This window comes from Perca fluviatilis, chromosome 13 (genome assembly GCF_010015445.1).
Source record: "Perca fluviatilis chromosome 13, GENO_Pfluv_1.0, whole genome shotgun sequence".
NCBI classification, from domain to species: Eukaryota; Metazoa; Chordata; class Actinopteri; order Perciformes; family Percidae; genus Perca; species Perca fluviatilis.
In genome coordinates this window covers 11,868,722-11,882,673 of record NC_053124.1, presented here as the reverse complement: position 1 = coordinate 11,882,673, position 13,952 = coordinate 11,868,722, and the positions used below count along the sequence as shown (strand labels likewise).

The following is a 13,952-nucleotide window of genomic DNA, read 5'->3' as shown; positions in this document are numbered from 1 at the left end:
TACATGGAAACGGGCCACAGATGTTGTTTCTTGTACAGTAATAAGCGTATTGAAGGCTAGCTCTAGCGCTCCATAGTTACATTACTCCAAGTTGCTTCCTTTGTGAGACGCCTCCGGGCTTCACTCTTCACACATGATCCTCCAACTCCGCCACACTGTTTACCTTTTCCTGCTACAACTTAATTCAAACGGGACTTCAGCGACCTGTAACACTCTTTTACTGGCACAAGGCAAACATAATTTGTCCGTTTCCATGTAGTTACATAGCACTAATATGGTCATAATCACTACAGTAATTTTACAGTACTACTACTAGCATTTTTGAGGTGGGAAATAAAAATATTTTGCAGCTGAAGGCTTAAATGGTCTCTGGAGGACATCCACCAGACTAGCTGGCTCGTTGGATTGTTGTCGGTCATGATAGTTTCTCAGGGAGGGGTGGCGCGAAGCAGAAGCAGGACGCCGGCCGGGCCTGCTAGCCCGCCAAGGAAACCACAACAATCAACACTGGCAAGACTCCAACTCACCAACGACACACAAAATGGATATATATATACAAATACACACAGAACTGCTGCTGATGATTATTACCGGAGCCTGGCTGAACACACTCACTCATCCCAGACGGCAGCTAGCAGCTAACAGGGTAGGTGAATTTAACAATGGCTAAGTTGCTAAATGCATCTTGTTGCCAGTGTAAGGGCCCTGTTCATGTTGTGGCCAGATGTTTTAATTGCATTTTGGTGTGTCTGTTGTTAAGAGGCACAAAGACCCTCTTTATCTTATGCCCCCAAAACTGCCGTTTTAGCTGAGTGAGAGCTCTGTGTGTAGCTGTATTAGCTCCCATGCTGCTAGCACCGAATCGGCTCTATTTTTTGCTACTCGACCGGTACTCACATACAGTAGGTATAGCAAGATTATTGTACAAAAATTGCCAGGAGTTCTCCTTTAATACTATTGATTACAGAACATGCCATATCATTAAATACCAACAATTTAAGTACCGGAGGAGTAGGCCAAATCTCCATCAGTGGTAGTGAGCCAAATTTGTATATTTTCTCTGAAAAATGGCTAAGAAAAGTATTGGTCTAGAGTTTAAGATGTTTTTGCTGTGATTAAGCTTGTGAGTTTTAAACAAGCACAAATTTACAATAGCTGCCACCACTTAGTGCTGTGGAACTGTACCAGGTCCGGGTCCGGACTTAACAGGTTAAACCATACAATTTCCCCACTACTGTTATTGTCAGACCAAGTTGTGCATTGGATTGTATGTGAACTTCACAAATACACTTTCTGCTCTCTTGAGTTCAGGAACACTTATGTCCTCCTTTCAGGGACGAACTTAGTTCAAGGATCACTGTAGAGTCAGAAGAGCTCTGGTCCATCTCCTGGGGATTAAATACAAAGCAAACAATTATTGTTGTTGAGTTAAAATAAATGTATGCCATTTTACTTATTGATAATTGTTCTGTCAAAACTAATTTATTTTAGAATTCCTCTCCCACTACATTCCATATTAGTATTACTATGCACCACATCTAACGTCACCTCAGTATAACCTGCTAAACTGACTGACTCTCTACTCTACCCTTTTGGTGACCTTTTAAAAGCTGTAATCTTTGACACTGATGATGATGATGATGGATAAAGCCTTAACAAGCTTTTTTTTTTCCAGATTAACCTAATGATGAAAAATGTGACATATTAGTAGTGGGATTCATGTAGGCTTATTATTATTTGAGATTATGTACAACACTGTGGATTTTATAAAACCAAATCTACAATACAAATGACTTTACACAAAGCAAAACTACTGGGAAAAAATATGAAACCTACAACTCGGGAGGCTAAATACTGGATCATCCTGCAATGGCCCACTTAAGCCAGTCATGATGCACATGTTGTTCAACTAAAAACATGGATGCAGAGAGAGGGAAGAGATTACTAGGTGTGTTTGCTTGAAAAGTAGGAAGTTTACATTGGCATGACAGAAAGGTAGGCTGTTTGATTTGTGTTGCAGGCTAGTTGACTTACTGTGGTAGTTTTAAGCAGCAGCCATAATGAACCGGAATAACATGTAATGAGGGCCTATGGCAAGGATCACTGCTGACTGAATAAATAAAGTTGCTAAGCATAATAAAACATAATGCTAATGTTACTAGCTACAGCTCTTCTTATGGTGCTGTCCGAAGTTTTCTTCCTAAGAGGGAGTTTAATCCTCCACTGTCAAACGGTCTGCCTTTCGGGAATTTTTGGGGGTTTGTAAATTATAGAGTGTGGTCTAGATCTACTCTATCCGTAAGTGTCTCGAGATAACTCTTGTTATGATTTGATACTATAAATAAAATTGAATTGAAATTATGATGCTGCTGAACTTTTCTCTCATAAACTTGTAGCTGATGATCACATTATTATTGAGGGTGCAGTTATAGTGAGTCATTACAGGTAGCTGTTGGTCTGCTTTACATTTTCCACTTTAAAAATACACATACACAGGGGAAAACAACATTGTAAACAAATAGCTAATGTTTCTGCCTCTGGCCGCAGTAATTTATGACTAAGACTATGAAGGTAAATATGGTGCAAAACGGAGAGAAAAATGTTCCACCCATTGAAAAATATTCCACACAAAGAATTTCACAAATGTAGATTGATTTTTACAGATACAATGATAGCTGCAAACTTGTAATGCAACATTTACCCATCATTGTTTAATATAATAATAATAATATATAAAAAAATCAGTAAACGCAGTTGCTTACAAATTTGCTACTGTCATTGTATCTATGGCAAAATAAATCTACACATTTGGGTGAATTAGTGTTACTACATTCAGATCAAGGTTGTGAGGAATGTTTCTAAGTGAGTGAAAATCTCAATTTCCAAGTTCAGATTTTGTTATGGCCTCTGGAAGCTGGTCCAAAGATCGAATCACCATAGTGGTTAAAAGCTGCTTCCCCCTGTTTTGTTCCGACAGTAGGTTTCAGTAGTAGGCTGCAATGTTTTAATCTAAGGTGTCTTGGTTGAGAATGTTGTTGGAATATGTCATGCAGGTAGTTTGGTCCCATCCCCTTTAGACTTAAAACTAAACAGAAGTGCCTTAGATTTCCATTCTGTACTAAATTGGGAGCCAGTGTAAGGGACTTTAAGACTGGCGTAATATGATCTGTTCTTTTTGTTTTAGTAAGGATCCTGGCTGCAACTATTCTTGTACCCATTTGGAGTGGTTTTTAAAGTCTTTTTAGGGAGTCCAGCACATTGCAATAATCAATCCCACTAGAAATGAAAAGCATGTATGATTTTTTTTCAAGATCCCTCCTTTGAAATATATTTTTTTAGTTTATTGATATTTTAAGATGAAGGTATAATGATTTTATGACTGTTTTAATGTGACTGTTAAAATTTAGACCTCATTATCTATAAGGACACCAAGGTTGTTTTTTACCACTTCTCTTTGCTATTAAGCCCCTTCCTTCAAGCAAGCAAGGTAGAAAGTTGCATCTTTTCCTCCTTCCCGAAAACTACCACCTCAGTTTTATTTTTTGTTAGCTTTGGAGGAAGTTCTGTGTACATCCAAGTATCTATTTCTTCAAGGCACCGTCAGAGAGTGTTAATAGGGGTTATAGTCATTAGTAAAGATATGACAGGAGATAAATATGTTTTACAAACAGAACCTAAATAGATCAAATTGAAACGCTATAGAGTATCAGGGTAATCTCATTTGGTAAACTATAACATGGCAGCCATAGAATGTTGAGGGATGTTTCATACATTGCATTGTTTTGATGTGTGACAGTACATGACAGGGTTTTCCCCTGAGATTTAGAGCTTTAGTGGAAATGACGTCACACATTCATTTGCATATTGGTGATGTCATTAAACAGTTATTTTTGCAAACAGCGAAAATTGTTGTTGGTTGCAGCTAGGGAAGGATCATTAGAAGCAAAACTTGGAGGAGCTTGTCACTAAAATGAGAATAGCTTGTCCACCTTAAAGGTCAGCCCACGGTTGGTGAGTGAACCTTAGTTAAAGTTGTCGTAGCTTCTTGTGCCGGGCTGGCTAACCGTTTCACTTTAAACCAGCAGGTAGCAAGCAGGAGACCGGAACTTGGCTTTGGCCTTGAGGGAGTTTGTAGCAATTACCAACAGATATACTGTACACAGATTCAAAAATTTCTACATTCACATCTATTATGCAAAATGATTATTAACTTTATAACCCACAGTCCTCTTTTTCCACCACACACTATCTAATGTGTCGGCTGTACCTAGCCGTGTGCAACATGCATGGGTGTGTGTGTGGTTGTAACACTGTTTGTGTCCATCATATAGCACGTGTCCAGAAGACAACAAGCAGGGAGCTCCTGTTCATCGGCTTCTATACAGTCTATGTTTGCAGTCCAGATGATGTCCAAATTGTTTTATATTTATATGCCACGCCGTCCCTAAGCTCTATAATGGCGAGAGATAACCCTGCATGAGACTCAGAAAGTTGGATTTATCAACAAAACTGCAGGTGGAATACTCAGTGAAAATCGAGCCTTTGCCATGCAACACATACTCAACTTTTCTGAGTCTCATGCACCAAACCAACACTGATTTGCATGACAATATTTCCAAAACAAACATTCTATAGCAGATATTTAATGTGTACCAGCAAAATGACCAAAAAGAGATCATTATTAAGTGCAAATTCATATTACGAAGTTGTCCTAATCATCACTCTTTACTGACCTGAAGAATTTAAAGGGTTGTCACGGTGACCATGAATGGTTGTCAAATCTTCTTCCTGCAAGTCATATCATATATCATATTAGTCACACATTTTAGCTGCATTTCTCCAGTTTATTAACAGTAGATTAGGCAGTGCGTGTCACATGCACCATCAGAGAGGTAGTATAACACTGTATGTCCATATTTTCAATAAATTAATAGCTACAAAAATTTATATTTCCCCATTGTGTCTGACGGAATAATGAAAACTTTGAGTCTAAAGGGGCTTTCAACATTATACATCTTTCTTAAGCCATACTAATGCTCAATGTGTAATAAATAAATATGCAGATTACAATACAAGCTTATAAACCAATTAACACTACAAAACTGTCAAATATTAGTCCAGAAAACATGATAGGGATGGTTTTTTATGGGAAAATCTTTAAGTACAACATATTTATCTCTCTGGAGAAAATAGTTCCCCCAGCCCCTCCTTCTGTAGTCACCACTCCCTCTCACTCAACACCCCCACCTCCACACACAGCACTATCTGATTCTGACCTGCAAGACACTATGTTGCAGTACACTTCATTTCAGCTCAGTATCAGTGCATTTAACATTACTGCAGCCATCTCTCTTGATTTATACTTTTTGTTTAACCCCCCAACACACACACACACACACGTATGGTAAAAGTTGCAAAATGGCAAAAGGTCACGGCATGTAATATTGCACAACAAAATGGCTGACCTGGTCCTGAGAACCACACCTGCTACTGTCCTAAACTAAGGTTTCCATTTGGACACCCACTACAGCACACAATTTACTGTAAACTAAGATGGTGTTGGTTTATAAACTGTAATGTTAGCTGCCAGTAAACTAGCTAGCATTAACTTATTTGGCTGACAAGATATAAGTTAGCCTTCTAACATTTTATTTTCAAATGTATCTATAAGAGTTGCTTTACATGTGAAACAGTACAAATCTATTTTAAACAGAATTGTAAACGGGTTTAAATGGAAGTAAAATCAATTTTAGACTCACCATCTCTCCCCTGATCCATGACTCCAGCCTGCTCATCTCCCATGCAGTGAAGATCTGACGTAGAGTTCACAGCTTACGGAGGGGAGGGCTGGACACCATGGGGACTCCGGTACACACTGGCCACATGGCCAGAGTGGGGGATGGGCGTTGGTCGGGATGGGGACTTGAACATGACATACGGTGCAATGTAGCAGGTTTTCTTTTAAACGCGCCAGTAGCTCAATTTGAGAAAACGATCGAAACCAAACGAACCCTGAAACCTTTCAGCATATAAGCAGACCTAATGCTTTGGCTTAACTTGAAATAAAAATAATTATTTTTAATTTTTTATTTATTATTAGTTAAGTTTTTTTCCTCAAAATTAAGCCAATGACAAGTGTACATACTAATGGATACATTTTTCCTCATTAGGAAAAATTAATAATTATTATAATAAATATTTTTATCTTACATGTTCATAACATTCATCAAAATATCTGTATAGATCAGGGGTGGCTGAACCTGTGGCTCTTGAGCCGAGATGCGGCTCTGTGCCCTTCTCCTTTGAGGCTCTTCACTGTGTGGCTGTGTTATTGGTGGATTTTTTTTTTTTTAAACTTTTTGAAACATTTCAGATTGGTTAAAAAAAAGCACTTGAATGCATCTGACAATTATTTTAAAATAAAAAATAACGCAGCAAAGGTTTTTTTATGGACAGATTCTGCAGCCTGAGGAAAACAAAGCAGCCCCAGATCACCTTCCTCAATATTAACCCTTTCAATGCTGAGTCAGATTGTTTGAAAGCCCCTCTAGTGACAAATGAGTGAAAGAGTGGCCACAACCGAGTACACAATCAGACCTAAAAGGATTGTGGGTAACAAAGACTGTCAGGTTTCCCACTGAGTCCATCTAAGTAAGAAAAAAAAAAACTAGAAAACTGCTATGTATTATGACTTTCATTAGATATGGAAGTCATGGTTGCGCGTTGTAATGTGGACCTGCATGTGTTGTGTGGCTTTTTGCTGCTGGTGCGTGGTTTTATTGTGGCTCTCTTTATTCTGAACTGGTTGGCCACCCCTGGTATAGATGCTTGTGCATGTCAGCGTGCTCTTATCCGTTCAGTTGATATTTGAGTTCACACCACGCCAAACTCACCATAATGTGGGGGGGAGGGCCGGAACGCAGGCAAACACACCCCATGTTTGCCACATGGTAAAAGGCATGGCCAGAGTTGGGGTATGCGTGGTCAGGATGGGGACTTGAACATGACAGATTGTGTGTAACAGTGTTTTCTTTTAAATGTGGTAACATTAGCTCAATTTAAGACTACAATTAAACCATACGCTACAAACACTGAAAGTTTTAGCATATAAGCAGACAAATATTTGGCATTATTTGAAATTAATTTCTTCATTATTATTGGGTTGTTTTATACTAAATTAATAAATTTTTCTCCCATCAATACAAAATTAATTAATAATAAATATACATATTTTTATCTTACATGTTCATAACATTCATCAAAAATATATTTCATATATTGTAGTTCTCTGATTCTCAACTTTGTTCTAACGCAGCTCCCTCTCTTCAATCTCTCTCTAACTCGCTCCACCACAAACCCTGGTTGTAGCTCGTTGAGCCACTGTCTAAAACTGCCATTTCCACCAGCTGAGAGTTTGTAACAGAAATAAATGCATTATGGATCATTTTATTTCTATAGTTTGTAAGCTCACTAACCAGCTGACTTCTGTTGGAAACAGAAGACGTCTCTAACGTTTTAAAACCAGCCTCTGGAGACTTGACCAGCTGAGTCGCAGCAACACCATTAACCGGTTTGTGTCCAGCTGAGATGAGCCAGTTTAGACTGCTGAAACTGCAATGTTCTAAAAACAGTTGTGTCTCGCGCCAATCTTTGGTCTAAACTCTTCTATAATATATTAGAAACTTCCAATTTGATAAAGTCAGTGTTTATCAGACCACAAATGAGACAATTATTAGAACAACACAGAAACTGCTCTCACTTGTTACTCAAAATTGTCATGAAAATGACTCAAAAATATGAAATACCATAAATATGTCAAAATACACTGAAAGGGGCCTTTAAGATGTCCTGTTTGATTTAGAATTTGAGTGAAAAAATGTAATTGTGCTGAGAGCAAGCGAAGCATCCGGCAATTCTGAGAGGTGCATGATGCCAGGGTAGCGCAGTGCCTAGTTGGGCGGCACTGCTCTCAATGGATTGGCCCGCGCAGAGCGATTTTTGCCGGGCTTTTATGTGTAAGCAGCTTTAAGCAGTCTGAACCATAGAAATTATATGGTTTGGAGTATTGTTATTAATACATGAGCTTAAAGTTTTCAGAATTGTATTCATAGTTCTCTTTAGGCCTTACAGCTTTTTAAAGTTAATTACAAAAGTAACAATGTATTCATCATTGTTAGCTTATACTATATTATCTATATGTAAATGAAATGTAGGGATAAGATGCAGATCTGAAGCAACATCAGAAGTATCCATGGTGGGGAAAAAAGGGAGAATGGGCATAGCAACAAAGCTGAACTGCACCAAACCTTCAAATGAGCTTGAATATCAGGTATGGTAGTCCAGCAATGAGATGGCATAACCAAACTATCAAAACCATAATATAAAAAGGTTGCTCAAATCATGCAAACTGATTTGTTCTGGTTCATAACAGTGATATAATAACAACCACATACAAAAGCTATAATTAGAATTCCTTTGAACAACAAGTATCACTCCAAGTTTGAGATACAACATTACACAAACTGATAGCTGGTGCAACGGACAAAAGCTGTTCATCTGCACACACATTGCCATGAAACAGAGTTGGTTGGCTATCTATATACTGTATATATTTAGAATTTTTTCGCCGCTTTATTTTGCCATCAGACAGCCCTTTACTAAAAGGAATTGAAGTTGTTGTCTATGCTCTCTTAAAAGCCTTCTTCATTGATAAACACAGCAATTTTAATCTAGCAGAAAACAGGAGTTGCTCTTCTACCACTGCCGCAGTAGTTAGTTGCTTGTCTAGTTCTGTCTCGATTGTTAAGTTAGTTTTTGTTATTGTGTGCCTTTTCATTAGCTTTATGTAAAAGAAATAGTCTGTGCAAAAAGTCTGTGCGCTAGGCTAACATTATCGCCCTGCTATATGTTGTGCCTTTATCACAACATACTATGGCCTGTTGTAAGCTATTACTTAAGTATCAAAATATCTTAATCATCTCTTAAATAACTATAAATATAATTATAATGAATACATATTTAATACATTAGTCTTTATTGAACATGTATAGCATAAAATAACGTGAGGTTTTGTTTGGAAATAACTGAATTCATGCCAAACTGTCTGTTCCTCTGGGCCTCTCTGCTTCAGAGGTCACAACCAGGTCAGTTGAGACATATTGGGTGGGGGAGGGAGGACTGCAATCTGCACCTGCACTACTGCTGCATTCAAGGGAATATGGAAATTGCAATTTTACTGACCCTGACTGGTCATGTTTTTACTAAAATGGACGACTGCTGATTTTTTTTGCAGTTATTTTAAGACAATTTTGCTCTTGCTGAGTAATTCAAGGCATCCTCTGACCTGGATGACTGAAAACACACTTTAAATTATGGATTTGACTTTTCTGTTTTGTGAAATTTACCTCAACATGAAGACCCATAGTTCTGTAATATCCAGGCACACCTGAACACACAGTTAGAAACGTGCTTGTTTGTTTAAACCTAAACAGCCCAAGTTATGAAGGATACAGATGCAGCACCATGATTAATCCATGTGAAACATATTACATTTTTTATCAAACTAGGTTGGGCTGAGTGTAAAAAAAAGGAAATCTGGGCTAGGGTAAGTAATGATCTTATCAAACAGAATATACAGATTTCTTTGTAAGCAATAGCAATAGCAGGGCGGAGGGTTATAAGGGGTTTGTGGCAGAAGGCTGTCATATATACACATACAGTTATTTGTTAATGAGGGGGGAAACATAGATATGGTAGCTTTCAACCAATGATCAATTTAGCAAACTGGATAATGCAGCTGAGTCTGGCCAAGTCCTGAGTCCTGTTTAACCTTACCAGAAGCAGGAAGTATGCTCTTTCAGCCTTTTGCATTGGTGTTGATTTTTGCATCCCACTTCAGATCCTGGGATATTGTGTATTCTTAAATGTGTGTCCCAGTGGTGACTACTGAGCCAAGAATGTTAAAGATGATAGGTAAAGGTCCCAACTTTTCGAAACTTAAATATATTACAGAAGTTATAATTATGAAATAGGCTATATATATTAAAGCCTACCTTTTATTTTTGCTCTCTATCAAAAGAAAAATATGTTGTATGCTGTAAATCAAGGCCCAAACGCACTGAAAGCGATAATTGACGCAGTTCTTTTGACCTGCCTCATTTGATGCTTCCATGGCGCACTGCAGGCATCAGATTTTAAGCCACACCACAGAACCAGCAGTATTGTAGAAAAGGTCGCTATTTAGGCAAAGGTTTTGTATGTTACAGATCCCCCATCAGTAGAGGCATTAGACTTTTTGTGCCATAGTGCGTTTGGAACTTTAAGCTCAAACTTTTGCCACGGAAGCTACTGTATTAGAAGGTTACTCCTGAAAATTGAAAGAGTGCTGGAATGTGGAACGTGTGATACTTGTTGAATGGGGTTATTATCTCCTGAACTTGCCTATCATCTTTAAGGGCAGATGGAGGGTGCTCAGGGGGGGCTCTTCCTGAAGTCCACAATCATCTCCAATGTCTTCTGAGCATTTAGTTACAGGTTGTTGTGGCTGCACCAGGATGCCAGCTGCTTGACATCATGTCTGTAAGCTGACACATCATTGTTGCATATAAGCTTTACAGGGGGTCCTGGAGGGCCAGTCAGTAGTGTACAGAGCGTAAAGCAAAGGGAGAGCAAACTGCACTGTAGGGCTCCAGTGCCGAGAGACATGGTCAGTGAGATGTGTGCTTTCTGAGCCTCAAATGATGTTTCCTATTCGTATTTTGGAAATATGTGGCCAGATGGGAAACCCCATCTCCAGCATAACGGTTTTGGGTTAAATTCCCACTGCGATACATCAACCAATGTGTCCCTGAGCAAGACACTTAACCCCTAGTTGCTCCAGAGGCGTGCAACCTCTGACATATGTAACAATTGGAAGTCACTTTGGAAAAAAGCGTCCGCTAAATGACATGTAATGTAATAGAGCTGTAATCCACAAATCGAACCTTTGCAAGGTTACTAGGTCTGGTTATATAGTTATATTAGATGAATGAGGTAATGAAGATATTAGGCACAGGCGTTTGACATGATGAAGATGTTGCATGCATGGTTAGTAGCCTATATTACCAAGTTTCTAATGTTATGAAACAAAACTATGAAGAAATAACTGAGCAAGAAGATTTATCTATTGATCTGAAGGGCCAATAGGCCTATAGTGAGGTGTGTTTTTTACAGTTTCATAACCATTTGTAAATAGATTCACTAATTCACTAGTATATTTGATGGATCATCAGGATAAAAAACATTTTGAAAATCAGTAATCCTATCTTGATAATTTAGGTCTATAAACAGGTAACTGGCAAAGTAAATACAGTTTTAGTATTATGACACAAAGATAAACTAGCTATCTGCAATATAATTACAGTAAAATGTAACATTTAACTTAACTAAGGCAACAAGATTTGTTCATAATTCTCTTATGTTAGACAATAAATAGCCTCATTTTAGTTATAATTGCAAATTAAACAAAAAGAAAAAGCACATTCTAGGACATGTTTAAGCAGAGATAGCTTTTTTAAGTGGAATTGAATTTTGAATTTTATGTTAAACCAGTAGATATTGATCAAATTGTAGGACTTTAATTTTAAGTATTCTGAGTTTGAGTTACTATGGCTGGGCTAACAGAAAGTTCAAATTGTATTATGCTGTAATACCATCTCCCACCAGGAGGGGTGCATCATTGACTGAGTTAAATTTTCATTATGCTGCAATACCATTTATTACCAGGAGGGGCGCATGTTCACAGAAAAGTTCACACACTTGCAATACCACCGTTTGCCAGTAGGACGTCAGCGTCTTACACACACACACATTTTTCTCATGAAAACCCCCCCAAAGGGGACATTGGAGATATTGATACTGGGCATATCAGGAAGCTGTTTTCTATGCTTTGAGAGGGGTCTGCCCGTGGGGACCCTGATTTTGGTCCCCACGGTGACACGAGTCCCCACCTTGTGAGTGTGTATTCAGGTCAAGGTCCCCATCGGTATAGAAATGCGCAGTAAACACACACACACACACACACACACACACACACACACACACACACACACACTTAAATCTACAATACATTCTACCATATATAAGTGGTCAAATTACAATGTATACATACTGCATGTATTACCTTGACCAAAAGAGAGACTGCAGAGAGACAGCAGACCCACCAAGATCAAATGTGTTCCCATCTTCTTAGTTTTGAAGCCAGTAAAGATTCTTGAAACACAACTGCAATAAAAGAGCTGGTTCTGCAACTGCACCTTGGTCAAAGGACTGTTTCAGAATCATCACATTTATATGTCCATCAATTTATATAGGCAGTCCCACATGACCTATGACCTGTAAAGTCTATTGGCTCCTTCTGTTAGGCCTGCTGCTCTATAGGTAGCTTCTCTGTCTGTCCTAATTGCAGGAGTGGAGTCTGCTGTGTGGGAGTCAGGGTTCCAGCTGCCTCCCATCTCTCATCTATTAACCTCTGATTCATATACCCGGTCATTCCTCCACGCTGCGTCAGATCATAGTCAAGACGACGGCCCCGTTTCAGGAAGGAGGTTTAACAAACTCTGAGTCTAACCCATATGTCAATGGTCTAACCCTGATCTCTGAGTTGATTTAACCTGAGATGGGAAAGTTTTCGGTTTCAGAACAGCTGATATGAGTTGGTTCAATTAACTCAGAGTAGGTTCACGCGCGTGCACCACCACAATAAAAAGGCAGCATGAATGGAGCCATGATACTACGATTCACCATGGTAACAACCACAAACAAACGGGTCGGCGGAAATACTCAATCGCACATACAGCGAGTTAAAAAAAAACCCAGCGGCTGAATAAGAGAGAATTTGCATGGGAAAAAATTGCTGCTAGAGTAAATGCGTTAGTTCCAATATAGTGTATTAATATCATATTTAATCATAAGTATAGCCTAATATTAGGCTACTGGTGAAATGGTATTGAACCTAATCTATTTCATTTAGATGCAATACTGCGGACGAAAAAGTAGTCTACTACGCCTACTAATCCCATTCTGAGGCTGCAGCACATCATAACAGAATTATAATAAATATTTTATTTCAAAGGGTTTACATCATTCACCTGCAATACTGTGGAACTCCTTTTAAAAACGTTTAAAACAAGTTTCAGAGCGATCAAGTCACATTCTTCTGACAGTGCTTTGACACAGAGGCTTTAGGCTATATGCTCCGCATCAACAATGTTGTAAAAACAACTGCTGTTTGCAAAAAAAACGTAATGTGACACAACTATGGGAGAGCACAGATAGGTGACGTTAGTGATATGAGGACGGATATAATAAGGTTATGTAGGCTAGGCTGCATAAGGATACCGCTCAAATAGGAAGTTATCTGAAAATTAAAATGTCGGGGGTTTCAAAATCATCTCCCGATATATATAACACCCTGCGAAGTAAAGCAGCTTCTTCATCAACGGGATCGTGCCACGTTTTTAGAAAAACAAGTGGCTTTTAGGCCTACTAATATGATCCCCACCACCATCGATGTAAAGAAAACTGCCCTTTGCACAAAACGGGGACATTCTAAAACGCTTAACGTGAAAAAGCTTAACGTGGTTTAATGTAGGCTACCTAAACAACGATCAATCATCACCAAATTTATCATGGCCATATCTTGTCATGAACACGTAAGCTTGTCAAAAAAACTAAACCGAAATCCAAGGATTATAGAAGTTATCTCACATTAACGTGTTCTGCTTCATTAGGCCTAATGAGCCTATTGTAAGGAAAAAGCTTAACGTGGTTTAATGTACCTAAACAACGATCAATCATCACCAAAATGCTCTCTCATATTGCTCGTCATAACCACCGAAAACTGTCAAAAAAATCTAACCCAAAGTCCTATTATTATGGACGATAGCTGACATTAAGGGTTTCTGCTCCATTAA

At 38.5% G+C, this 13,952-nt stretch overlaps 1 protein-coding gene across 1 annotated transcript in view; it reads right to left on the bottom strand.

Moving 5' to 3' along the window:
* Positions 1 to 12,325, bottom strand: part of LOC120572094 (coagulation factor XI-like) — an 18,654-nt gene extending 6,329 nt beyond the window's left edge. Inside the window, exon 1 of the mRNA XM_039821267.1 lies at positions 12,161 to 12,325. Coding sequence (XP_039677201.1) covers positions 12,161 to 12,221 — 61 coding nt within the window. The 5' untranslated portion in view covers positions 12,222 to 12,325. The remainder of the gene's footprint in view (positions 1 to 12,160) is intronic.
* Positions 12,326 to 13,952: the final 1,627 nt, after the last annotated feature.